General features: G+C 34.4%; 1 protein-coding gene across 1 annotated transcript in view; it reads left to right on the forward strand.

The window, feature by feature from the left end:
• Positions 1-22,898, forward strand: part of ARMC1 (armadillo repeat containing 1) — a 77,351-nt gene extending 54,453 nt beyond the window's left edge. Inside the window, exons 4-7 of the mRNA XM_074202392.1 lie at positions 10,814-11,003; positions 18,473-18,589; positions 19,505-19,579; positions 20,641-22,898. Coding sequence (XP_074058493.1) covers positions 10,814-11,003; positions 18,473-18,589; positions 19,505-19,579; positions 20,641-20,832 — 574 coding nt within the window. The 3' untranslated portion in view covers positions 20,833-22,898. The remainder of the gene's footprint in view (positions 1-10,813; positions 11,004-18,472; positions 18,590-19,504; positions 19,580-20,640) is intronic.
• The last annotated feature ends 537 nt before the right edge of the window (positions 22,899-23,435 follow it).

Here is a 23,435-nt window from a genome sequence, read left to right on the forward strand (position 1 = left end):
CAGTGTGGTCTTGGGCAAGTCACTGAACCCCATTGCCTTGTAGAAATCTAAAAAAAAATTATTAATTATAATAAAATTTATGATCTCATTCCCTTGAATTCTTCTTATAACTCTAGTTATGAAAGGTAATGATTTTATTCTCTTAATTTTTTTAGTGTGACCTTTTATGTTCAGATTACATTGTGTAAGATGTTGGTCTAATACTCATTTCTGCCAAATTGTTTTATAATAATTTTCATAGCCGATCATGTCTAAAAAGAAATTTTTTCATAGGATAAGTTCTTAAATTTGTCCAACACTGTACTACTCTTTTTTTTTCCCCAAGGAATTTTTGTTTTTTTGGTTTTTGCAAGGCAGTGGAGTTAAGTAACTCTGCCCAAGGTCACACAGCTAAGTAATTATTAAGTGTCTGAGGTGGTATTTGAATTCAATTTTTGCAGGGCCAGTGCTCTATCCACTGCACCACCTAGCTGCCCCCTGAGCTATTCTTTTTTGATTGCTTCTGTTTCTTGTTTGTTCCATGGATCTGCTTTCAATTTTTTAATAACCAGTGCTGCATAATTAAATTAGGATTGCCTTATAATATGGTTTGATGTGTGGTAATCCTATATTCCTTCAGTTCTACTTTTCATTCTGTGTGATATTAGACTTTTTGATATTAACTTGCCTAGTTCTAGTTTGATTGGCAAAACACCATCTCTAAATTAGATTGTATTTTTTTATAGAAGCATAGCTCAACTATGGGTAGTGATTATCTCATCATTATGTATCTCCCTTTAGTTCTGTAAAGAGTTTTTGTATTTACATAAATTTATCTTGTGTCTTGGTAGATTAATTATCATATATTTTAGTCATTCGATATGTATTTTGAGTGAATTTTATCTTTCTTCCTGGTTTTTGTTAGCTCTATAGAGAAATGTTGATGATTTTTTTTTTTGGATTTATTTGGTATCCAGAAATCTTGCTGTACAATTAATTGTCTCAGGTTCTAAGGTGGGATTTTCAAAATATACCATCCTGCCAACTGCAAATTAGAATAATTTTGCTTCTTTGCTTATGTATCTATTAATTATTATAGCTAGCAATTCTAGAACTATGTTAATAATGGTGAGGGAAAAGATATATAATATTAGCATTAAAAAAGCTTCTGGTGTTTCTTCACTGTTAGTAAATTGTGAATAGTGCTAACTTTTAGTTTTAAATAAAACCTTTTGATATTGTTCTATACCTATAGTGTTTAGAGTTTTTAATTATAATGGAATGTTACATTTTATTAACGTCTTTTCCTGCAACTACTGGAATAACCACGTGGTTTAAAATTTTTTTGTTATTATGCCAGTTGTTTTCCTAATGTTGAATCACCCTTGCATCTCTAGATTGAATTCAGAAAAAGATTTATTTCTTGAATGTTGAATATTCCTATGCTTCAAATTTATTATAGTGCTATTGAGGAATAATAATTTCATATTGTTAATTTCTTAACTATCTGAAGAGACCTTTAGTCAAGAATGATTCAAATTTTTTTTCCCCTGAAAGTGTTTCATGGGTATACATTACTGCCTTATGGATCTGCCATCACTGGAAATAAGATATTATGCATAAATGAATTTTTCATTTTATTGAAATTTAAGCACCAGGCATTTTTGTTGGTTTTAATATAAATCTTCCTAAAATTTATTATATATGTTTCTTTTCCTTCTTAAATAGAGTATAATTTCATGACTTACAGTCATCATTTTAAATCTGTTATTATGAACTAGCGTATTATCCAGAGACCAGATTTCTTGTACCTCATTTACTGAGATTAGCACCAAACCTAGTTATAATAAAAGAGTAATTTATTGCATCAATGAATATAGAACCTCTGAGAAAACATTAAAAATGCTAAGAATCAATGACCAAAAGATTATATTCCTTTTGATTGTCTGATGATAGCTGGACAATCCCCATGAAAGATGAGTAGCCCAGAATCAGGGGATGGAAGAGATAGGAAGTGGGTGCTGGTGGAGAGGAAGGAGGCTTGTGAAGGGAAAAGAGATGCCATGAAAGGGAGTGTGGTGGACAGAGGTGGCTTTGATGTAGTGGCAGAGAGGAGTAGAGATCTTTGGGATCAGGGATGGGAGATCAGCAACTGCAGGAACTTTAAAACAGCTCTGTAAATCTTGGGGTGAGTTCATATAGAGGCCAAACACAGAGAGGAGGCTTAGGAGTTCAATGGTAGCTTTTTTGTATTGTTTTGTAAATAATATAACAAAGATTTATTTTAATGAGGCATTTGTGCTAACAGGAGCCATGTCCTGCTTTATTAAGTATACTGGTTTTTTTTGACAAGGCAGTGGGATTAAGTGACTTGCCCAAGATCACACAGCTAGGTAATTATTAAGAATCTGAGATCACATTTGAACTCAGGTCCTCCTGACTCTAGGACCAGTGCTTATCCACTGTACCACCTAGCTGCCTTTTAAGTATACTGTTTAGAGTAGGTTTTTTTTGTTTATTAGTATATAACATAGTTTAGTATAGTTTCTGATCATGAGACTTAAGTGACCTGAAGACTAAATGGGGTAGATGGTAACCCTCAAAAAACTAATAGAATCCTAGACTTTGTTATTAGAGAAATAGAGAAAGCTGGTACTGAACTGTTCTGCCCTATTCAGATCATAAATATTTTTCTGTTCTTTTCTAAGCTCCATATTTTAGGAAAGCCCTTGTTAAACTGGAGAATTATCAATGTGAGAACTTGAGACCATCAGTTGGTTGAAAGAACTAGAGATATTTAATTTAAGGGGACATGATAGATGCCTGAAGTCCTTGAAACTTTTTCCTGTGATTGAGTTGTTATTGGAACTAGAATTATGCTTGATACCTCAGTAGATGAACTAGTATCAGTGTCTGGAAATTGCATAGAGGAAAATTTCTAGCTCATTGTAAGGAAAACTTATTCTAACAGACTGTCTAGAAGTGACATGGACTACTTCATGAAGGTAGTCACTGGAGGCCTCAAATTAGAATCTGAATGACCAATTGTCAGGAATATTGTGGGAATGAATCCTTTCAAGATATGGTTTCGAGAAAATGATATGAATTCTTTTGAGAGTTTATGATTCTGACATAATCACATAAAATGCTACATAAAAATTTTATTTATATCCCTGAAATTTGATTTCTAATTCACTTCTTGGAACAATGAATTTATATTGGATCTATGAAAACATTTTTTCATTTGCTGACCAGTGATTAGATTCTCACGTTAGCCCATAAGAACTTCAGCTTAATGAACTACAATTACCTTTTGTTTCTGTGACAAAAATGTACCTCAAGTCCAGAGTGAGAATTTCAGATTCTGGGAATCTTTTTCTTGTTACACCATGTCTTTAAAAGAGAATTCCTCTATCTTGGTGACTAAAAAGGATTCCTTTTACACAGTCTTCCTGTGGTGCCCTTCATTGCCAAAAGGCAATTTTAATATTACTCTTCTCTAATTCCTATTTTATTCACTTCACTGGCTTTTCCATAGCTCCTCTCCTCTCTAGAAGTCTTTTTGTTGAATTGTTTTTTGAAAAGTAAGTGTTCAGTTTGACTCCAAAGCTAGCACAAGCATCTTGTCTTTCTAAGGAAGAACTATTTCACAGAACTGTCTCTCATAGAATGGATCATCCTGGGAAATAGTGAATTTTCCTGTTGCTGGAGGTTTTCAAGAAGCAACTGAATAGGGGCGGCTAGGTGGCATAGTGGATAAAGCACTGGCCTTGGAGTCAGTAGTACCTGGGTTCAAATCAGGTCTCAGACACTTAATAATTACCTAGCTGTGTGGCCTTGGACAAGCCACTTAACCCCATTTGCCTTGCAAAAAAAACCTAAAAAAAAAAAAAGCAACTGAATGACCATTTCTCAGCAATTTTGTAAAAGGGATTCTTTATAAGGTATGGTATAAGTTAGATTGAATGGCTTCATAAGCCTGTTCTGATTCTTAGATTATGTGGTTTCATTTCTACTTCCTTCTTCATTTTTTAAGTCTGTTCTGACCTCTTCAGATAAGTTTCCCTTGAGTTCAATCTAGATTTTAATAAGCAAGTAGAGAAGAAGAAAGAGAAGCGGAGTTAAAGGATGGTGTTGTTAAAACTTCAAATATGCATCTAGATGATTAGATCCTATTTTTTTTCAATGCCATAATGCTTATGGAGTGCTTACGTCGAATAAGCGCTTAGTAAATGTTTTTTTAATGAATGGTCTCATTTTGAAATGAATCAAAAAATTTGAATGTTTGAAATAAATCAAAACATTTATGAAAGCACTTTGATTGCAGTTTGGCCACACTGAAGGTTATGAATAAAACTTTTGGGGAAATAGTATTCAGAAAGATTGTCAGCAATAATAGATGTGATCTCATATTGTTATATGTGGATATATGTATTCTTTTTCATTGCCATAGACTGTAAGAAAAACAATGTCCGTATTGTTTATGCTGTGTAAAAATAACATTTGGAACAAATGATTTTGCAAGATATATCTGGAATTTTTCAAGATAAACCCATGACTGGAATATATGAGAACTATATATTTTTAGCCAAAGGAAGAGGTCTAACTCTAAAGGGGTCATTTAAGTAATGTTATTTATTAAGGTTATATGCAAATCTTTAAATCTTAATGCTACAAGTTTAAAAAAAAGTTTTAAATTTATTTAGTTTTTTGAATTTTGGACAATAAATTTTAACAAGATGAATTACCTTGTCTTTATGCTTTTCATGTGAGACTATTAGTGGCATTTTCTCTAACTGGTAGATTGGTTGAAGAGATCTTTTTTGTATCTATCACCTTTGTTCATCTGTTCGGTTTCTATGAGAATTTTTTTCTTGGGCAGTCAAGTCAAAACTAATTCCTCATGATGGTGAAGCTAGGTTTACAAATGCAAGTGTAGTTTTTAAAGCTACTGTGTAGCAGCAGGAAGTTTTTATAAAGTTTGAAAATCAACTAGACTTTAACACAAGATGGTTGTTTTCTTGAATTTTAATTAGTCTATTTAAAAATTTTAAATAATCTTTCGATCTTTTTTTGGTAATTTTAGTAATTTACTTTTGAAGTTATTAAAGCATAAAACAGCATTAAGATATTTAGGACACTTCTTACTAGTGAGGGGTAGTTTGGATACATTTTTTGGGGATCCTTAGGAAGAGAAAACAAGCAATCTTGGTGTTTAAGGATGTATGAAACAAGGAGAAAAATGGCCATGTCAACTTGGAAAGTTTTTTAGTGCCCTGGAGCTCTGTTCTTGAACTGCTTTTGTCACTGTTTTTATCAGGATTTTAGATGAAAATAATACGTGATATATCATGATTGTCACATTTGTGAATGACATGAGACTGAAATGATGATATACACAGATGTGATGAAATTAGTTTTCATTATTTCATAGACTAGAGCAGTGGGTCAAATCTAATAACATTAAATATAACATCTTATGCTTAAATATTAAAAATTATTCATATAGATCTGTGGACCTCATGGATATGGGTGGTGCGTATTATAACACATTTTGTCCATGTTTCCTTATGTGGCAAGTTTATCAACCAGAGTACTTTGTTTTCAGTCTGTATATTTGGGATTTTTTCCCTTTTTCGGGGGCTGCTGGTAGAAAACTTGGCTAATGTGAAAATTTATTTTACATGACTACCTATTTGTGATGGGTTATTAATTTCTTGCCAAATTGAGGTGGGAGAAGGGGAAATAGAGAATCTAAAACTGAAAAATATGTAAATTTCAAAAGAAATAAAATCCTTTTTTCCCCCAGAGAAATCAGATTATTAAAAGAACCTTGCGGTTTCCTGAATCCAACCTGCTTCACTCCCTACTTAGTTTATTCCAGGCCCCAGCTTATTGTCTATTCACAATATTGATCTAAGTTATATATTGATGATGGAGTTCTATAGTATATGTGTATCTGTCTGCCTATTCTAGTGTATGTATGTATGTATATGTACATGTATCAAAATAAACACAGATCTTGTTTTCTCTCACTTGCATGATGGTAGAGATATAGTCAACTGTGTAATATTACTTTTTAAAGTCCTATTTTTTTGTAATACCTTCATCAGGTATGCTGTAGATGTATATTTGCATTAGTGTCATAAATTTTTATTCATATGGAAAAATAGACATAAAGGTTGGTGTTGAATTTCCTCACGAAGGTGTTACCTTCGCTATGGACCTCTTCTGTGTACACTCCAGTTAGTCTAGCCCAATTGCTTTCCCCACCTATTTTGCTTTCAGTACCAGTTCTGTCTTTTCTATAAATTCATTTGGAGCTGTAATGCTATAGCTTAGTTTTCAAGATTCTTTTTTTTTTCCCCTAAGATTTTGAGTTCCAGATTTTTCTTCCTCCCCTTGACAGCAAGTAATCTGATACAGGTTATACATATATAACTATGTTAAAATATTTCTTTATTAGTCATTAATATGACTAATGTGACTATGTGAAAGAAGAATCAGAACAAAAGGAACAAACCAAGATAGGAAAAAAGCAAAGCATAAAACATTTAAAAAATGGAAAATAGTATGCCTTATTATGCATTCAGACTCCATTCTTCTGTCTGTGGATGTGGATGGTATTTTCCATCACAAGGCCTTTAGAATTGTCCTTGATCTTTGTTTTGCTGAGGAGAGCTAAGTCCATCATAGTTGATCCTCTCACAATGTTATTAATGTGTACAGTGTTCTCTTGGTTCTACTCAGTTCACGCAACATCAGTTCATGCAAGTCTACAGGCTTTTTTTGGGCTTCACTGTTTGTTTTTTGATTGTTGCTTTTTGCAAGGCAATGGGGTTAAGTGACTTGCCCAAGGTCACACAGCTAGGCAGTTAATAAGTCCTCCTGACTCCAGGGCCATTGCTCTATCCACTGCACCACCTAGCTGCTTCTGGCTTCACTGTTCTTGATTGTGAAAAGAGGATGTCATAATCTTTGTAGATCTCTAACATCTTTTATCCCATTTGCATTTTTCCTTCTAGTTCTATCTTTACTGTCCTAAGGATGATTTTGCTTAGTTTCATCTCTTAATAGCTTTTCTTTAAACTACCTAAACTTTCTAGTGCTTCTCTTTTTTACGAGGTCATAGTGTGTATTATTACCTTGTACTATTTTTTAAAATTTTTTAAAATTTTTGAAAGAAGTTTACATTGTTAGCAGGGCTTTTTAGGTAGAGATCTTTGAATAGATTTTGCTTTATTTTCACTAATCTTTGGCTTCCTTTCTAAACCCATATATTTTATTTTATGTGTTTAAAAATAATATTCTGAAAAATGAGGAGGGAGAGGGCTATGGGTGTTACCAGTTTACCAGAGGGGTTCATGACACAGAAAAGGTTAAGTTCGGTGTCCATCTCTGTCTCTCTCTCTCTTTAACAAATACGTCATAGTGTTTTTAGACTTTTGGTCTCATTATGACAATTGATTCATATAAGTTCTGCTTTATGTAATTATTATAATTGATGCTAATGCCCTCCATCTATATATATTTTTGGTTCACTTACAAATGAATTGAATACAACTAAGTTAGAGTTGTTTTAATTGCATGACATGTTTTCTTAATATTTTTATTCATCTTCACAACATCTCTAACAGATGTCCCCTTTTTTCTATTTACTATTATGCTATATAATCATCATGTCTTAGCTATATTTATTTACAGTATTCTCCCAATTTTTGACTTCCTGACTTAAATCTCTCCCCACTCTAGTGCATCTCCCCCAAGACTGCCAGAGTGATTTTCCTGAAAGTGGAGGTCTGACAGTGTCTTATCTGGAATACTATAATATACTATAGTTGATTTTACTACTTCCAATCAGCTGCCACAATGATATTTCAAAAGTACAAGTTTGAGTGTGCTACCCTCTACTTAATACATTCTTGTGGCTCCCTACCTTAGCCTTTCTAATAATCCTCGAAATGCTTCTCTACCCACCTTGCACTGTTTCTACCTTCTACTTCCCTCATTTCTGCCTCTTAGAAACTCACTTCTTTGAAGACTAAGTTTAATTTAAAGTATTTATCCTTATTATTGAGATTATGTTGAATCAGGTGAAACAAATTATGCATATAACATACATATCAAGTAAATACAAAGTAATTTGGATGGGAGCAAGATGGACAGTGACTACCTCTTATCATAGCTGGCCACTTGAATTGAATTTTGAAGGGAAAGTTTCTAGGAGTCACAGGTGAAAAAGATCAACCATCATTCCTGGTGTCAGTCATTTAACAAGTATTTATTAAGCAGTTAATATATGTCAGTCCCTGTGTTGTGCTTAGACTGGAGATAGAAAGGCAAAAACATAGTCCCTGCTTTCAAGTAGTTTATATTCTAATGGGGAAGACATATATAAAACATGCAAGACAACATGCAAAAATTATACATATAAGATATACAATATAAATCAAAGATAATCACTCAGAGGGAATATACTAACAATAGTGGGTAGTAGAAGAAGGTTGACAAAGGTCTTTTACTGAAAATGGAAATTTGAACTGAGTCTTGAAGAAAGCCAGGAGTCAGTGGGTTAGGAGAGAAAAATTTTCAGGCAGGAGAGACAGCCCAGGAAAAAGCAGGGAATCAGGAGATGAAGCATTCTGGAAGAGAAATGCCCAGAAGACCAGTTCTGCTTAATATTGTAATGTATATGTTGAAAAGGGAATAAGATAAAGACAAAAAGGAAGGGGCCATGCATGTTCTAAAGAACTTCCAAGGGTAAAACTAGTTGAACATCGAACTGGTGCATTTTCAGATCTTTACTTTTTGAAGATCATTTTGGCAACTGTGAAGAAAATGCACTGAAGTGAGGAGAGACCAACTAGCTCTCTGGGTGTGAGGTGTTGAGGGGACTATACCAGGGTGGTGTCATAATAGTATATAAGAGATGTGAAGGTAGAAATAACAAGACTTGATAACATATTGCATATTTGGAGTTAAAATGAATGAGGTGTTGAAGATAACACCAAGGTTGCAAATCTAGCTGACTGGGAGGATGTTGATGTCCTTGACAGTAAATGAGAAATTTAGAAAAGAGTAGGGCTTGAGAGAAAAGAGAATGAGTTCCATTTTAAACTTTAGAGTTTAAGGAGACTATCGGAGTTTGGAGTTAAAGAGGTTAGGTCTGGCTAAATAGATATGAACCCCTGGGAGCTGATGGGATCATTTAGTGATATAGTAATAGGAGAAGAGAAGATGGCCTAAATCTAAATAGAGTATTAGACTCAGTCCCTATTTAACTTGAAAATGTACCAATTAAGAAACTTACAGCAATATCATGGAGGGATGGCAAAATTTTCAATTTCTTGCTTCCATGTGGCATGACTTTAATATTTCAACTTTTAAAGTAATCCCTTACCACCTTAGTAAAGATCCTTTTCATTCTCCGAGAAGTAAATCTGTTAAGGAAACCTCCCTCTGTGAGTTAGTGCCCAGGTTTTGAATTCAGGATTTCCTCCTGAAGTAAAACCTCAAAGACTGGAATTGCTCATTTTCTTGTGGTCTCTGAAAATGACTTGGAAAATGAAATAGGAAAAAAGTTAACTTTTGTCTTATGAAATCATGTTTTTTGGTTGTCTTTGGGTAAATAACATCCTGGCCTTTCCAGGGAGAATCTGTGAATCATTCCATTTAACTGAAACTTCCATGTGTTTCAAGCATATGGGTGAATCAATACAAAGGCTAAGGAAATAGAGAACTCTACTAGGACTATATTAAATAGGTGAGTAACATAGTCACAGTTGTCAGCTTTTGGAAGAGCAGTCTGGCAGCTGATTGAAGGATAGATTGGAAACAGGGAGATACTTGAGGAAGGGAGACCAGTTACCAGGACATTGTAATATTCAAGACGAGAAATGACTAGCAGGGAGGGTCAGTGATAAAAAAAGAAAGGCTAATACAAAAGTAATTATAGCAGCCCTTTTTGTCATAGCAAAGAACTGGAAACAAAACATACATCGATTGGTTAGGGATGGTTAAACAGATTTTGATACATGAATATAATGGAATATTATTGCTCTGTGATTGATAATGAATATGATGATTCTTCCCATGAAACATGGGAACACTTATAAACTGATGCAATGTGAAATAAAAGGTCAGGAATATAATATAAATGATGACTACAACTTGTAGCTGGAAAAAATATAAAAGAATCACAGCTTAATGCTTTAAAATTATCATCAAGTTTAATCCCAAAGAAGAGATAAAGAAGGTGACCCTACCTTTTTTATAGTTTAGGGGAACAAAGAATACAGAATACTACATATGTTAGATTTCTTTCAATGTATTGGTTAGTTTCCCTGAACTGATTTTTTAAAATTTTTTTATAAGGCATAACAAAATAGATTCTTTGGAAAATATGTGACTTAAAAATAAGATCAATGCAATTTTATTTTCAAAATTCCATTCTTTTTAAAAATATTGGTGTAGGTATATTTTTAATCATAATCTAACTTTTCAAAGTTTGTCAGATGGTGACATGCTCTTTATCTTTTAATACCACTCTCAGGTATAGTGTATGAGCCTGACTAGTTCATAGGTCAGACTCGAAATAGCTAATTTTATTTTATTGTTCACTTCAACAAACATTTTTAGGTGCTTATAATGTAGATGGCATTTGTTTCCCTTAAGTATTACTTTCTTGTTTATTATTATTGCTGTATGTCTTCTGAATTGTACCAGACAGTTAAATTGGAGAATCTGCCCTTTCTTTAGCTGAGGAACAACATGGTACTAATAAAATAAAACTAAGATAATATTTTACTGATACATATTTGTTTTTCTTTGCAAGGACTACTACTCCAGGAGAGACTAAACTTCTGGCTTCTGAAATCTATGACATCCTTCAGTCATCCAACATGGCAGATACTGGCAATGTCAATGAAATGAACTCACGCCGAAGGAAAGCTCAGTTTTTTCTTGGAACTACAAATAAGCGTGCCAAAACAGTGGTTTTGCATATAGATGGCCTTGATGATTCTGTAAGTGCCTTAAGAACACATGAATTACAAATAAGAATGCATTTTTTCATTCAAGCTTATCCATAACATCAGGAAAGTGATGTCATGCTTGGCAAGCAAATTGGATTTAAGTGAGGGGAATGCCATGCAAAATCATCAGCTTCATTCTTTTCTTCTGAACCATCTGGATCCTATGTCAAGATCAAACTTATCCCAGACCTGTAATGAACTTTAAGACCTCTTGATCTTTTGTTGGATTCTTTTTATATTTATTAGTGCTTTAGTACGGTGAGGGGAATGAGACATGGTAGATGGGATTCCAATACGTCTTAACCAAAAACATTTATTACATCTACTGTATATTAGAATGGTCTTCAAGAAAATTAAATCTGAACTGGAAGGACTGAGGGGATCAAGAAAGGCCACAAGTTGAAGGCAGCTCTTAAAAAAACCAGGGATTCCAAGAGTGGAAATTGTCAGGGAATGCATACCAGCAATGGGAACACCCTAGCCTGCAAAGGTACAAAGGTGGAAGGTGAAGTAACAAAGGAAAGGCAACAATAAGTCTAATAAGACTAGACTGTAGACTGCATTAGGGGACTAATATGTAAGAAGACTGGAAAGATGAAAAGAAATGAGGTTGTAAAGAATTTTACATGCTTTACACAGAAGTTTATATTTGATTCTAGGGAGCCTTTGGAGTTTGAATAATGGGGGGGATATGGTTGTGAGACTTGTGCTTTAGAGAGATACTTTAAAGAGGGAAACCAGTTAGGAGGCTCTTGCAGTCAGTAATCTGGGCTAGAGAAGATGAATGCCTGAACTAGAATGGTGGCTAAGTGAAGAAAAAAGAATATGAAAGGTGTTAGAGAGATAGAAATGACAGTATTTGTCAGATGATTGGTGTGAGTAAAAATGAGGATTTGAGAATGATATGAACCACAGTTGTAAACTTGGTAACTATAAGAATGGTAATGCCTTTTGGGAAAAGTAGAGAAATTTAGAAGAGTAGTAAGATTAGGGAAAAGATAATGAATTCTCTTTTGAGCATCTTGAATTTTCAGTGTCTATAAAGACACCTACTGTGAAATGTCCAGCCATCTGTCCTGTAAGATTAGATCTCAGGAGAGAAACTAGAGCTGGATAGATGGATTTGGAAGTTAAAGAGCCTAGATTCTTCAAAGATAAAATGAAGTCTTTCTGAAATGTGTTATTAGGATGTTTCTTCATATGGTCTCCTGAAACAATTATCCCATGGCTTATTTACTTTGTTATTGCTAATAATTTAGTTGTCCAGTCTTACATTACAGAAAGCTTCCCTGCATTTTAGGTTTTTTGTCCCTTTTGTTCATTTCAGATATTAAAATGTCATTATTTCTTTTGGTATGTTTTTGTGATTCAAGGAAAAAAGTATCAGGTTAAATAATGTTTCATTTGGTTCATTTTATACTAGTATTTAAAATTTTTTTTTAAAATAAAATGTTTTCTAATATTTATGAAGTCCTAGCTAATTCATTGAATTGTGGAAAGGACCTCCTTAGAGCACTCACGAAGATGCCACTCCACCCCTCATTTTATAAATGACAAATATTGAGTCCTATAGAAGTTAAACTACTTGTCCCAGAATACAGTTATTTAGTAGCAGGCCTACAAATAACCTTAAAGTTCCTTTTTGCTAGTCATTTAATAACTATTTCCAATACTAGAGATCACTTGCTATAGAATAATTTCTCAAATTAATCCCTGTCTCTGTATAGGAAACAAACATGAATATAATCCTTGATTTATGGAAATTTTTGTTGATAACCTGATAATATTTTGCCAGTCATTTATATATCTTTAGAATGACCATGGAGCATCCATAATAATTGTTAAATTAGTTATATTTTATCAGTGCCCATATCATTTTTCTCCAATACTGTGTTGCTGGCTTTGTCTGAGGCAGATGAATTCCACATTATGTGGCTAACAAGATGGAAGATAGACATTTTATTTGATTCTCATGACCTTTCACACTTTTTCCAGAACAGATTATGTATCAAAGAAAAAGCAACTTCTAACTTTTTTCTATGGTCTTAAACAGCAGGAACTCAAACCAGTGTGAAAAACCATGAACTCGTGTTCACAACACTTTCTCCTCCATCATCACTATGCTCTTGGTAAAAAGGCTGCAAGGCAGTAATAGCTGATCCGTGGATTTGCAACAAAATACAACCCCAAGCCCTAACCTCCTTTCCGCCTTTCCAATGTTGTGAAGATCTAAGCTCCAGAAGTGCAGAAATGTGCTGAGACTGTGACAGCCAGTGCTATATATGCTACAAGAGAGGTCTGTAGGAGAGCAGAGGAATAGAAAAAATGGGGCAGGATATGGATATGTGGTATAGCCCACTCTATACTGGGATATCCACCCCCTCCCCACTTCCTCCCATTGACACAGAGATCCAAACTCAATAGGGCAGGAATTTGGACCAGATAACTGAAGAATAGACAAGAGAGAGAGAGAGAGAGAGAGAGAGAGAATGAATGTGTGTGTTTGTGTGTGATGCACGCATAGGCCTGTGTGTGTCTATGTCACTCAAGGAAGGCTGAAGGAAAGAGTTCAGTATCCAATGCTGATCAATTCTTCTGCTCCAAGGCCCTGGAGACTGATGAACTGTAAATTTTCCAGTGTATGAGGAGGCTGAGACACTGAGATTTAGCTCCCAAGGAATCTCTATTAGGGGGTTGGGGGAAGTGAGTCAAAAAATGAACAGTAGGGGAAAATTAGGGGGACAGAAAGACTGAAAATTTCCTGTGAACTTTGGAAGAAGAAAATTCAGTGGAATATAAACAGATAAACCAATAGGGAAGATGTTACCTGAAGAAGGAAATTTGATCTTCAGATCTAGTAAACAGGTGCAGGCTTCTATGAATAAATATTATAATACAAATGAAAATGAAGACCCTATGGATTTTGAGGAAAATTTGGAACCACAATACTCTTTCTTAGAAAGTTTTAAAAGAGATATGATTGTAAAAACAAAATTTATGGCCTACACATCAGAAAGAATTAGAAAGATAGAAAAACTTAAATCTGTGATGGCAAATCTTGTCAAAGAAACTAAAGAGGGCTACTTGATTGCAAATTAAGTATATAGAAGTGAAGGACAATATGGAAGAGAAGCAAAAAGCAATAACATTAAAAGAAACATTCTGTAAACAAGCAAAACATAATGATCTTGAAGGCAGGATATGTGGAAGCAATCTAAGAATTACAAATACCCAAAGAAGTGCAAGTCAAAAAACCCGAATACAAGAAATAATGATAGAAAATTGCTCAGAACTTATGAATACAGAAAAAGAGATGCCTATTGAAAGGATGTGGATGTCTTCTATAACAAAATAAACTCAAAGTTATAAATTCTAAGATGCATAGTGATTAAATTTAACAATTCAGTTTAATTGCCACCAGTTTTGCCAGCTACCTGGAACAAGATATTTCAAGTACAAAGGAAAGGAAATTTGAATAACAGAAGAGAATTATTCTGTAGTCACCAGAAAATTTTGAGGGGAATGGAATAACGTGTTCTGAAGAATAGTGAAACTCATGATACATCCTAAAGTGACTACCTTGTAAATCTGAGCTTAACTATATAAAAGAAAAAAATGTTCAGTAATAGAAGTGTTTAAAAAATTTTTTTGATAATTGAATAAGAAATGAATGTATTATACTTTTCAGATGTACATGGAAATGTCAAAAAATTAATTTTGTATTAAGTCAAATGATTATGCTATTTGTCCATTTTTTTTAAAGAAAGATTTTATTTATTTTGAGTTTTGCAATTTCCCCCCATTCTTGCTTCCCTTCCCCCACCCCCCCAGAATACAGTCTGTTAGTCTTTACATTGTTTCCATGGTATACAATGATCTAAGTCCAATGTATGAGAGAGAATGAGAGAGAAATAATATCCTTAAGGAAGAAAAATAAAGCATAAGAGATAGCAATATTACATAATGAGATAATAATTTTTCCCCCTAAATTGAAGGTCTTTGGTCTTTGTTCAAACTCCGCAATTCTCTCTCTGGATATGATCGTATTCTCCATTGCAGATAGCCCAGAATTGTCCCTGATTATTGCATTGATGAAATGAGCAAGTCCATCAAGGTTGATTATCACTCCCATTTTGCTGTTAGGGTGTACAATGATTTTCTGGTTCTGCTCATCTCACTCAGCATCAGTTCATGCAAATCCTTCCAGGCTTCCCTGAATTCCCATCCCTCCTGGTTTCTAATAGAACAATAGTGTTCTATGACATATTTATACCACAGTTGAAGGACATTCACTTAATTTCCAGTTCTTTGCCACCACAAATAGGGCTGCTATGAATATCTCTTCAGGATATAGACTCTGAAGTTGTATTGCTGGATCAAAGGATATGCACATTTTTGTTGCCCTTTGGGCGTAATTTCAAATTGTTCTCCAGAAAGGTTGGATGAGTTCACAGCTCCACCAACAATGTATTAGTGTCCCAGATTTCCCACATCCCTGCCAACATTGATCATTGTCCTTTCTGGTCATATTGGCCAGTCTGAGAGGTGTGAGGTGGTACCCCAAAGATGCTTTAATTTGCTTTTCTCTAGTTAAGTAGTGATTTAGAGTAATTTGACATATATCTATTGATCGCTTTGATTCCCTCATCTGGAAATTGCCTTTGCATATCCTTTGACCATTTGTCAATTGGGGAATGGCTTGTTTTTTGAAAATTTGACTCAGTTCTCTACATTTTAGAAATGAGTCCTTTGTCAGAAATACTAGTTGCCAGGCGACTGGGTGGCGTAGTAGATAGAGTACAGGCCCTGGAATCAGGAGTTACCTGAGTTCAAATACAGCCTCAGACACTTAATAATTACTTAGCTGTGTGGCCTTGGGCAAGCCACTTAATCCCATTGCCTTGCAAAAAAAAAATGCTAGTTGTAAAAATTGTTTCCCAATTTACTATATTTCTTTTGATCTTGGTTACAGTGGTTTTGTCTCTGCAAAAGCTTTCTAATTTAATGTAATCAAAATTATCTAGTTAGCTTTTAATGATGTTCTCCATCTCTTCCTTGGTCATAAACTTTAAAATATTTTTAAGAAAAAAAAGAAAGGAAAGGGGAAAAAAAACAGACCTGAAGAGATTATTTGACTCTTGAGTACCCCAGATAAAAGAAATGCAAAAGAGGTGAATTGAATGCAATAGCCAGTGATAGCAACAGCAACAAATTGATAGCAGAGAAAGCAAAGCAGGAGTTAAGATGGAACTTAGGTAGTGTGGGTAATGGTGAAGTGGGTCTGTAGTAGGCACCCCAACTACAGGTGAATTTTTTTCTTTTTTCTTTTTAGGACTAAATTACAAAATGAAAAGATTGCTTGAAAGGGGAGAGGAGAGTTGGAGTAGATGGAAGCATATGATATGCCCAGTCAAATTTTGGCTAGGAATGTGGAGCAGGTTACTCTTTTGGTCTCTTGGAAAGACCACAGAAAAAGTGACTCAGAAGGATGAGTGAAAAGGGATGAAAAAAGTGGGGATGCTTTGATTTGGTGGTGGAGGGGTTTCCACTACTATGAATATTTATGTGAGTGAAGAGATTTGTTCTATGATGGGTCTTGTGTTTGGTCTGGGGGTTTGGTGCTTGAAGAAACCACTTCTTCTGCCTCTGGAGAGGGAGAAGAACTCTTGGGGGTAATTGGAGGCTGGGGAAGTAGGAGGTGGTGGCCTCTAAGAGAAGATCTCTGAGGCAAATGGGGAGGTAAAGGGACTAGAGAGAGATTATACCTTGGAGATGGGCTTCTTTAGAAGGGAACAGGTGAGGGTGTATGTGTCCTGCCATGGAACAGTGTTCTCTTTGTCTTCTTGCAACTGGTATTTTCTGAGGTTATTTGTGTAAGATTATTCTTAAAGATTTCCTGAATGACAGCTAAATGGTGGTTATGTTCCCGTTGAGGACCTCTAGATGATGTGAAGGGAGGCAAGTACATCTGAATCTTTTTTTGTTTTTCCACATTTCAACTACTGAAAGTTCTTTGTTTGAATTTAAAAACTTTTAGTATTTAGCTATTCTCTCTCTCTCTCAAAGAAGTATATCAATATATTTGTATAGTTAATATAGCAGAATCTTAGACCTCAGTGCCTGGAACATACCTATTATTTGCAAGTCATTAAAGACATTTAAAAAAGACAATTTTGTGTTTGACTAAATTTAGCTTGTATGTTACCCTCAACCTGGTTTACCTCTACCTGATTTTTCTGGGGCGTGACCACTTGTTACAACTTAAGAGTCATGAACAACTTAAGAGTCATGAGTGAGTTTGAATTTAACAGTATAAATAAATCATGGTAATTGGATGTTTGTGTGTATAATGAACTTATCAGAGATAAGGAGGAAAAGCAGATAAGTTTTCTGAAATGGAAATTATTAAGTATTATTTATCTAAATCAAAATAGAATGTAGATATTACAATTATACTAGAATCTAAGACTGTTTGTTCACACACATAGATAATGAATGTTCTGATCCTTTCTTTAATGATCTTGATTACAGATAGAGTACTCTAAATAATTGCTCACTTAGTATTCTATATTTTTTTTTGTGGAAGGGACAAGACAGTAATAGATTGAAAGGGAAAGGACAACCTGATATTTCATAGGGGGAAAAATACCATTTCTTAAGTAATTGACTGGTTTTACAGAACAAAGGAAGTATTAATTTGGGAGTCATTCATGAAGGGAATGAAAATGAATTGGCCATGTCTGCTACTTCCATTGTGTAGTGGTTGGAGGTACATCATTCCCCTAGTAGTTGCTCATAGATTGTTAGAGTTCACCAGAAACCAGACAGGATGAGGGGTGAGGCTTGGGGAGGCTGTAATTAAAGGGCAGGAAGTGGAAGATGATTGTCAGATTAGAATCTGTAGAATGTGATGTCACTATGGTAGAAGAAAACTCCAGAGAGGATTTTGTGATAGATGCTGTCATATATTGAAAAGTTAGCAAAATAAGTCAGAAGAAACCATTAGCTTTATCAACAAAGAGGTAATTGCTGACTTCTGAGAGTATACTTTCACAGATGAGACATTCTAACAAATATGCATTGATTCCTTAATCATTTTCAGATCCCAAGATTGTTAAGAAACAGTTTGAACATTTAAATGCAAGCTGCTCATTTAATGCTAACTCTAGTCAGTTAGCCAATTCTATTCACTGATCATATGGGGAAAAATACATTTTATGCTTTTGAACACTTTACTCTTCATTTGTATTTATTTCCATTCTGTTAACTCTTAGATTGCTATAAAAATTGTCTTACTTATTTCCTTACAGGATTTCCCTTCAAAATGAAATGCCAGTACATAAGTAGATTTATTTCTTGTCATTTACAGAATAGAATAGCTAATTCATTATGCCATTAAGAATTTTTCACCTTTAAGCATTCCTTTCTTTGGTATAATTATTATTTTTTTTCTTTTTCAGTCTCGGAGAAATCTTTGTGAAGAGGCCTTGTTGAAAATTAAAGGAGTTATTAGTTTTACATTTCAAATGGCTGTTCAGAGATGTGTTGTACGAATCCGTTCAGATTTGAAAGCAGAGGTAGGTGATTTGAAATAGTCAACATTCTTAAAATAGGATTTAACTTTTCCCCCAAACCCACACACATTCTTTCCAAACTTTCCTATTGTTAACTAGAGTGCATCCATCCTACCAGTCACCCAGATTCACAACTTTTTTTTATCTTTGACTCTCCCTCATTCCATATACTTTAAGCAGTTGTCATTTCAATCATTACAAAGTCTCTTGCATTCATCCCTTCCTTTCTGTGTTCATAGTGAACAAGTCCTGTTCTGGTTTAGTCTTTAATCACCTTTCAACTGTACTTTTGGCAGTAGCCTTTGAAATTGGTCTTTATTCCCCAAATCTCTCTTTTTTCCTCAGTCATTCTTTACTTAGCTTCCAAAGTGATTTTCCCTAGAATGTAAGTCTGACCAAGTCCCTCTTCTACCCGGTGAACTCTAATAACTCATTGTTGCCTCTGGGGTAAAATAAAATTTCAACTCTTTAGTTTTTAAAGCCTTTCATAGCCTAATTCTTGGACTTTCCAATAATATTCTACATTATTCCCTTTCCCACACACTGGCTATCATGCCCTCTTGACAGGAGTCCTCACTCTTCACCTTGTCCTATTGGTTCCCCTTTCTTGGTGAGCACCTTGTCCTTTAAAAACCCTCTCCCCAAATTAGCTTGTATTTATTTTGTATAGACTTGTTTTTGTATATTTTCTCCTTTGATAGGTTGCAGGCTCTTTGCAGGCAATAGACTTAGCCATTGCCTAGCATATATTAGATTTTCATCCTCAGTTTCCAAAGTTCTACTGCTAACCGTATTTATTCTTGTCATAGTCTCACTTTTTAACTGATTGTATTAATCACTTCTGAAAACTTTAAAACGCTGTCAGTTAACAATATCTCTATTAAATATTTCTTTTTTTCTTGTTTTATCCTGACCTAGGCTTTGGCAACAGCAATAGCATCAACCAAAGTTATGAAAGCACAACAAGTTGTGAAAAGTGAAACAGGAGAAGAAGTAAGGCACTATCCTTATTTTAGATTTCCAGCACAAATAAAACAACCCAGAGAAAGTATATTGAGTGAAGAGTAAGACTAAAGATGGGTCTCTCTAGAGAATGGAGTCACAGCTATCTTTATGTTGTCTGTGGCTGAAAGTTTGTAGATTTTATATGATATCCATGAATTCCTTGAAAAGTATTAGGCCCTGTTCTTAAGAGGTGTAAGGAGTTCTACATTCATGTATTTCCAGGGCATGTTTCTTACAAGTGTACTTCTACATGTTTGCTTGTACAAACTCTTGTTTTGTTAATCAAAAGCTAGAGGATAATGATTAGGTAAATCAGCTTTTGCCTTTACAAATGAAAGCAAACTGGTGGTGTTGTACCTGCCACAATTCCATGACTGCTGCTCCCATTGTGTATTAGTTGGAGGTATATCATTCCCCTAGTAATTGCCCATGGGTTGTTACAATTCACCAGAGACCAGACAGGATTTCTTTACAGCTGTAGCCACCTACTGCTACAAAGCACTGGCTTTGGGACAATGAGACCTTTCCTGCAGGGCCTTAGTAGGTAAAAACCAGTACTACGTCCTGTGTCTGTTCCTTCCAGTTTCAGGCTGCCACAGGCCGCTGGGCTTTGTTTCATTCAATGCTCTTTTTTGTCTCACTGTGAGACAGCCTAGTGTAGTGAAAGCAAATTGTTGAGGCTAAGTATTCTAGAGTTTGGCTGCCATTTTCTAAATAACTAAATTTATATAGTTTTTAGACAAGTTACTTTCCCTTTTCAAACCTCTGTTTTATTATCTATAAAAATAAAAAGGGTATGTATTAGATTGCTTCTTAAGATTATTTCTATCAGTTACATTCTTTGATTCTGTGATGGCTCCATATTATCAGTGGTATACTTGTACTTTTTATGTCAATTTTTATAGCCCTTAAATTATAGATATGACTGTAATATAATGTGGTAATTTTAAGGGTCTAGAAATAAAGTAGACATTCCTAATGAATAATTTTTAAATCACATAAATTTTAATTCAGGATTTTTTTTTCTTTTTTTTTTTTTCTACTATCAGATGCTGGTCCCATTCCAAGATACTCCTGTAGAAGTAGAACAGAATACAGATCTACCTGATTATCTGCCTGAGGATGAGAGTCCTATAAAGGAACAAGATAAAGCAGTGTCTAGAGTTGGGTCACACCCAGAAGGTGGAGCCGGCTGGTTGAGCACAGCTGCAAACTTTTTATCCCGTTCCTTTTACTGGTGACTTAAATTTGAGGCTCAAGGACTGTGTGAACCAACAAGGGGCCAGTTTTCCATTGGTGTGGTGAACTGTCAAGTGCAATTTGCAATAAGTTATCATGAAAAGTTTTTAGATTACACAATTATGTATGCTGCATTTTACATTTTATTGGACATTTAAACTGTCAGGTAGTTAAAAGGACAGAGGCCTCAGATGGGGATTGCTTTGTTTGTGGAGAGCATTTCTTGGGTCTGTTTTCCTGTGTTTTATTGCCTCATTTAAAAAATATACATATATGGGTCCACTATTAAAACCAAACCTTTGTGCATCTGCAGCTTTAAATTTTACTTCACATGGAACATGTGATTAGGCAGATTCTCTACTCAAGTCTCAGGACTTCATTTGCAGGGTGATTCTTTTTATCCCAAGTTGTATCTGAATCATTAAACCTTTTGGGGGGGGTGGGGAGAAAGGGCATGCCTGGGGCCAGGGAGGGTTTCTTGTTTCTAATGAAGGTTGTTGATTTTGGTACTCTTTACCAGGAAGCCAGAGGGAAGCATACCTGCTTATTCTTTTTTCATATTTCCATCTCTTTGGTTTTTGCCAATCTTAATTTTCTGTAGCATTTTTGTGTATTAGAATTTACTTATTTGAACACAGTAATCCCTAGAATATATTTTAAATTATCTTGTTACCCCCCCGAACATTAGCATTTTGTATGATCAAAAAAATGAGTAGAAGAAACTGTGATTGTGTTATTGGTTATGCTGCTTTCAAAAATATTTTACTGCGTGCAGTGGCATAGAGTTGACATTGACTGCTATTTAGTCAGGCTCAAAACAGATCTGGAAAGTTATAATTTACTCAAGTGATATCAGTAGTCTGTAAGCAGGAAATGGCTTATAGGCCTTAATTTGTAATTGTATAAAAATAGCAAAAATAACAGTAGTTAAAGCTGATGTCAACTTGAAAAACAACAAATTTTGATGATTGCCCTGTTGCCCCTGCAGTGGATGTTGAACTGATGATTCTTAATAACATCTCTTTTGGATTTCTCATGCACATGCAACAGCAGGTATTATACAGGATAGGGTTGAGGGAAGGATAGGGAAGAAAGAATTCAAGCAGTTGCCATTTGTAGAAAAAGTAGTTTTTGTTGAAGGAGGTCTTGGTCCTTTAATCTTGTCTCATCATATCCAGCCAGTTTTAAAAACAATTTTGGTGAAGGTAAGATTAGTTTTCTTTTGCTTTTGTAAATATGATGTAAGACATGTGCATAGTACTTAATGAAACTTCTGAAGTATTTAGAAACTTAAGAACAATGCTTTCTAGGATTAAAACTGACAAACTTCAGGGCTGTTGTGGAAAAACCAACTTGAAGTGGTTGAAGATATGTTCTCTTTCTGGCAATATTCGCATCTCTTATTACTTGGAACTACAGTGAAAATTTAGCCTCGAAGGCTTCTTTCCCCTACTCACCTCTAACAAAAACATTCAGCATTATGAGAGGAAAATTATTGTGAAATTAACACCACTCATGAAAGTCTTGAATTAGTTCATTTGATTTGTGACTTTCTGGAGGAGTGAGGGACATATTTGCAGACTAGCTGATTGTGGGTTATTGTTTTTTTTTTTTTTAAGTGTATCTAGATAATTCAGGTGACATGCACAGGCTGAAAATACAAGCTTTGAGGAGCATGTATTGCTTTAAATATGTAATACAACTTGCTGCCTAGAATGTTACAATACCAGATGTGTTTGTTTTTTTAATCATCCTTTCTGTAGCCATGAATGCAAAGTTTACTTTTCTGTATTAACAACTGTTTGCATTTTATTTTGCATTACATCTACTTGTTAAATAATGACATCCCTTTGGTGGTAATCGTTCAGTACAAGTAGGTATTACAGTTTTGATATTTGTGTGTTTAAATTCAAAGTCTGCTTCTTTTGCCAGTATTGCAGATCTCATAGAACAATTAAGGTATCTGTAAAACATTTCTTTTTTCTTTCTTCCTTTTTTTTGAAATATCTTGTAAAATAATAAAAAGTAACATAACTAAGTGATATAATTGAAGTTTCTGTATTTTGTTAACACAAACATCAATTTCTATTCATGTCTTGTTAAATTTTGTTACTTTTTTGAAGCCTTTTTTACTAGTATTTTATTATACCTTTCTAGTTTTTTTTATGTTCCTTTTATTGAATTAGAAGTATTTTGAATTGATCACTTTGTAGCACAAGCTTAGGAGAGGTGTACAGTAGGAACAGAAATTAAAATGAATAATTAGGTAATTGGTCTCCCTTAGTGTAATGTCTTTTGATAAGCAGCCAGCTTTGAACCTCTCCCTTCCCTTTTTAATCAACATAAGTGAACATGAATTAATAATATTTATACATTTCATATCAAATGGATAAGTCACTCAAAATGTTGGAATCATAATTTTCTTTTTGGAATGTGTAGATGAATATTAGATAAGTTCCCTTACAAGACTTTAATTTGATAAAAAAAGTTTATCTTTTTTGTAAGCTAGGGTTAATAACCTCTTGAGGTCTGGTAATTTAATAGCATTAATCTATTCTTAGAATCTCAGAATTGTTACAGAAAAATGAGATATCAGATATGATTG

Source organism: Macrotis lagotis, chromosome X (assembly GCF_037893015.1).
Source record: "Macrotis lagotis isolate mMagLag1 chromosome X, bilby.v1.9.chrom.fasta, whole genome shotgun sequence".
Taxonomy (NCBI): domain Eukaryota; kingdom Metazoa; phylum Chordata; class Mammalia; order Peramelemorphia; family Peramelidae; genus Macrotis; species Macrotis lagotis.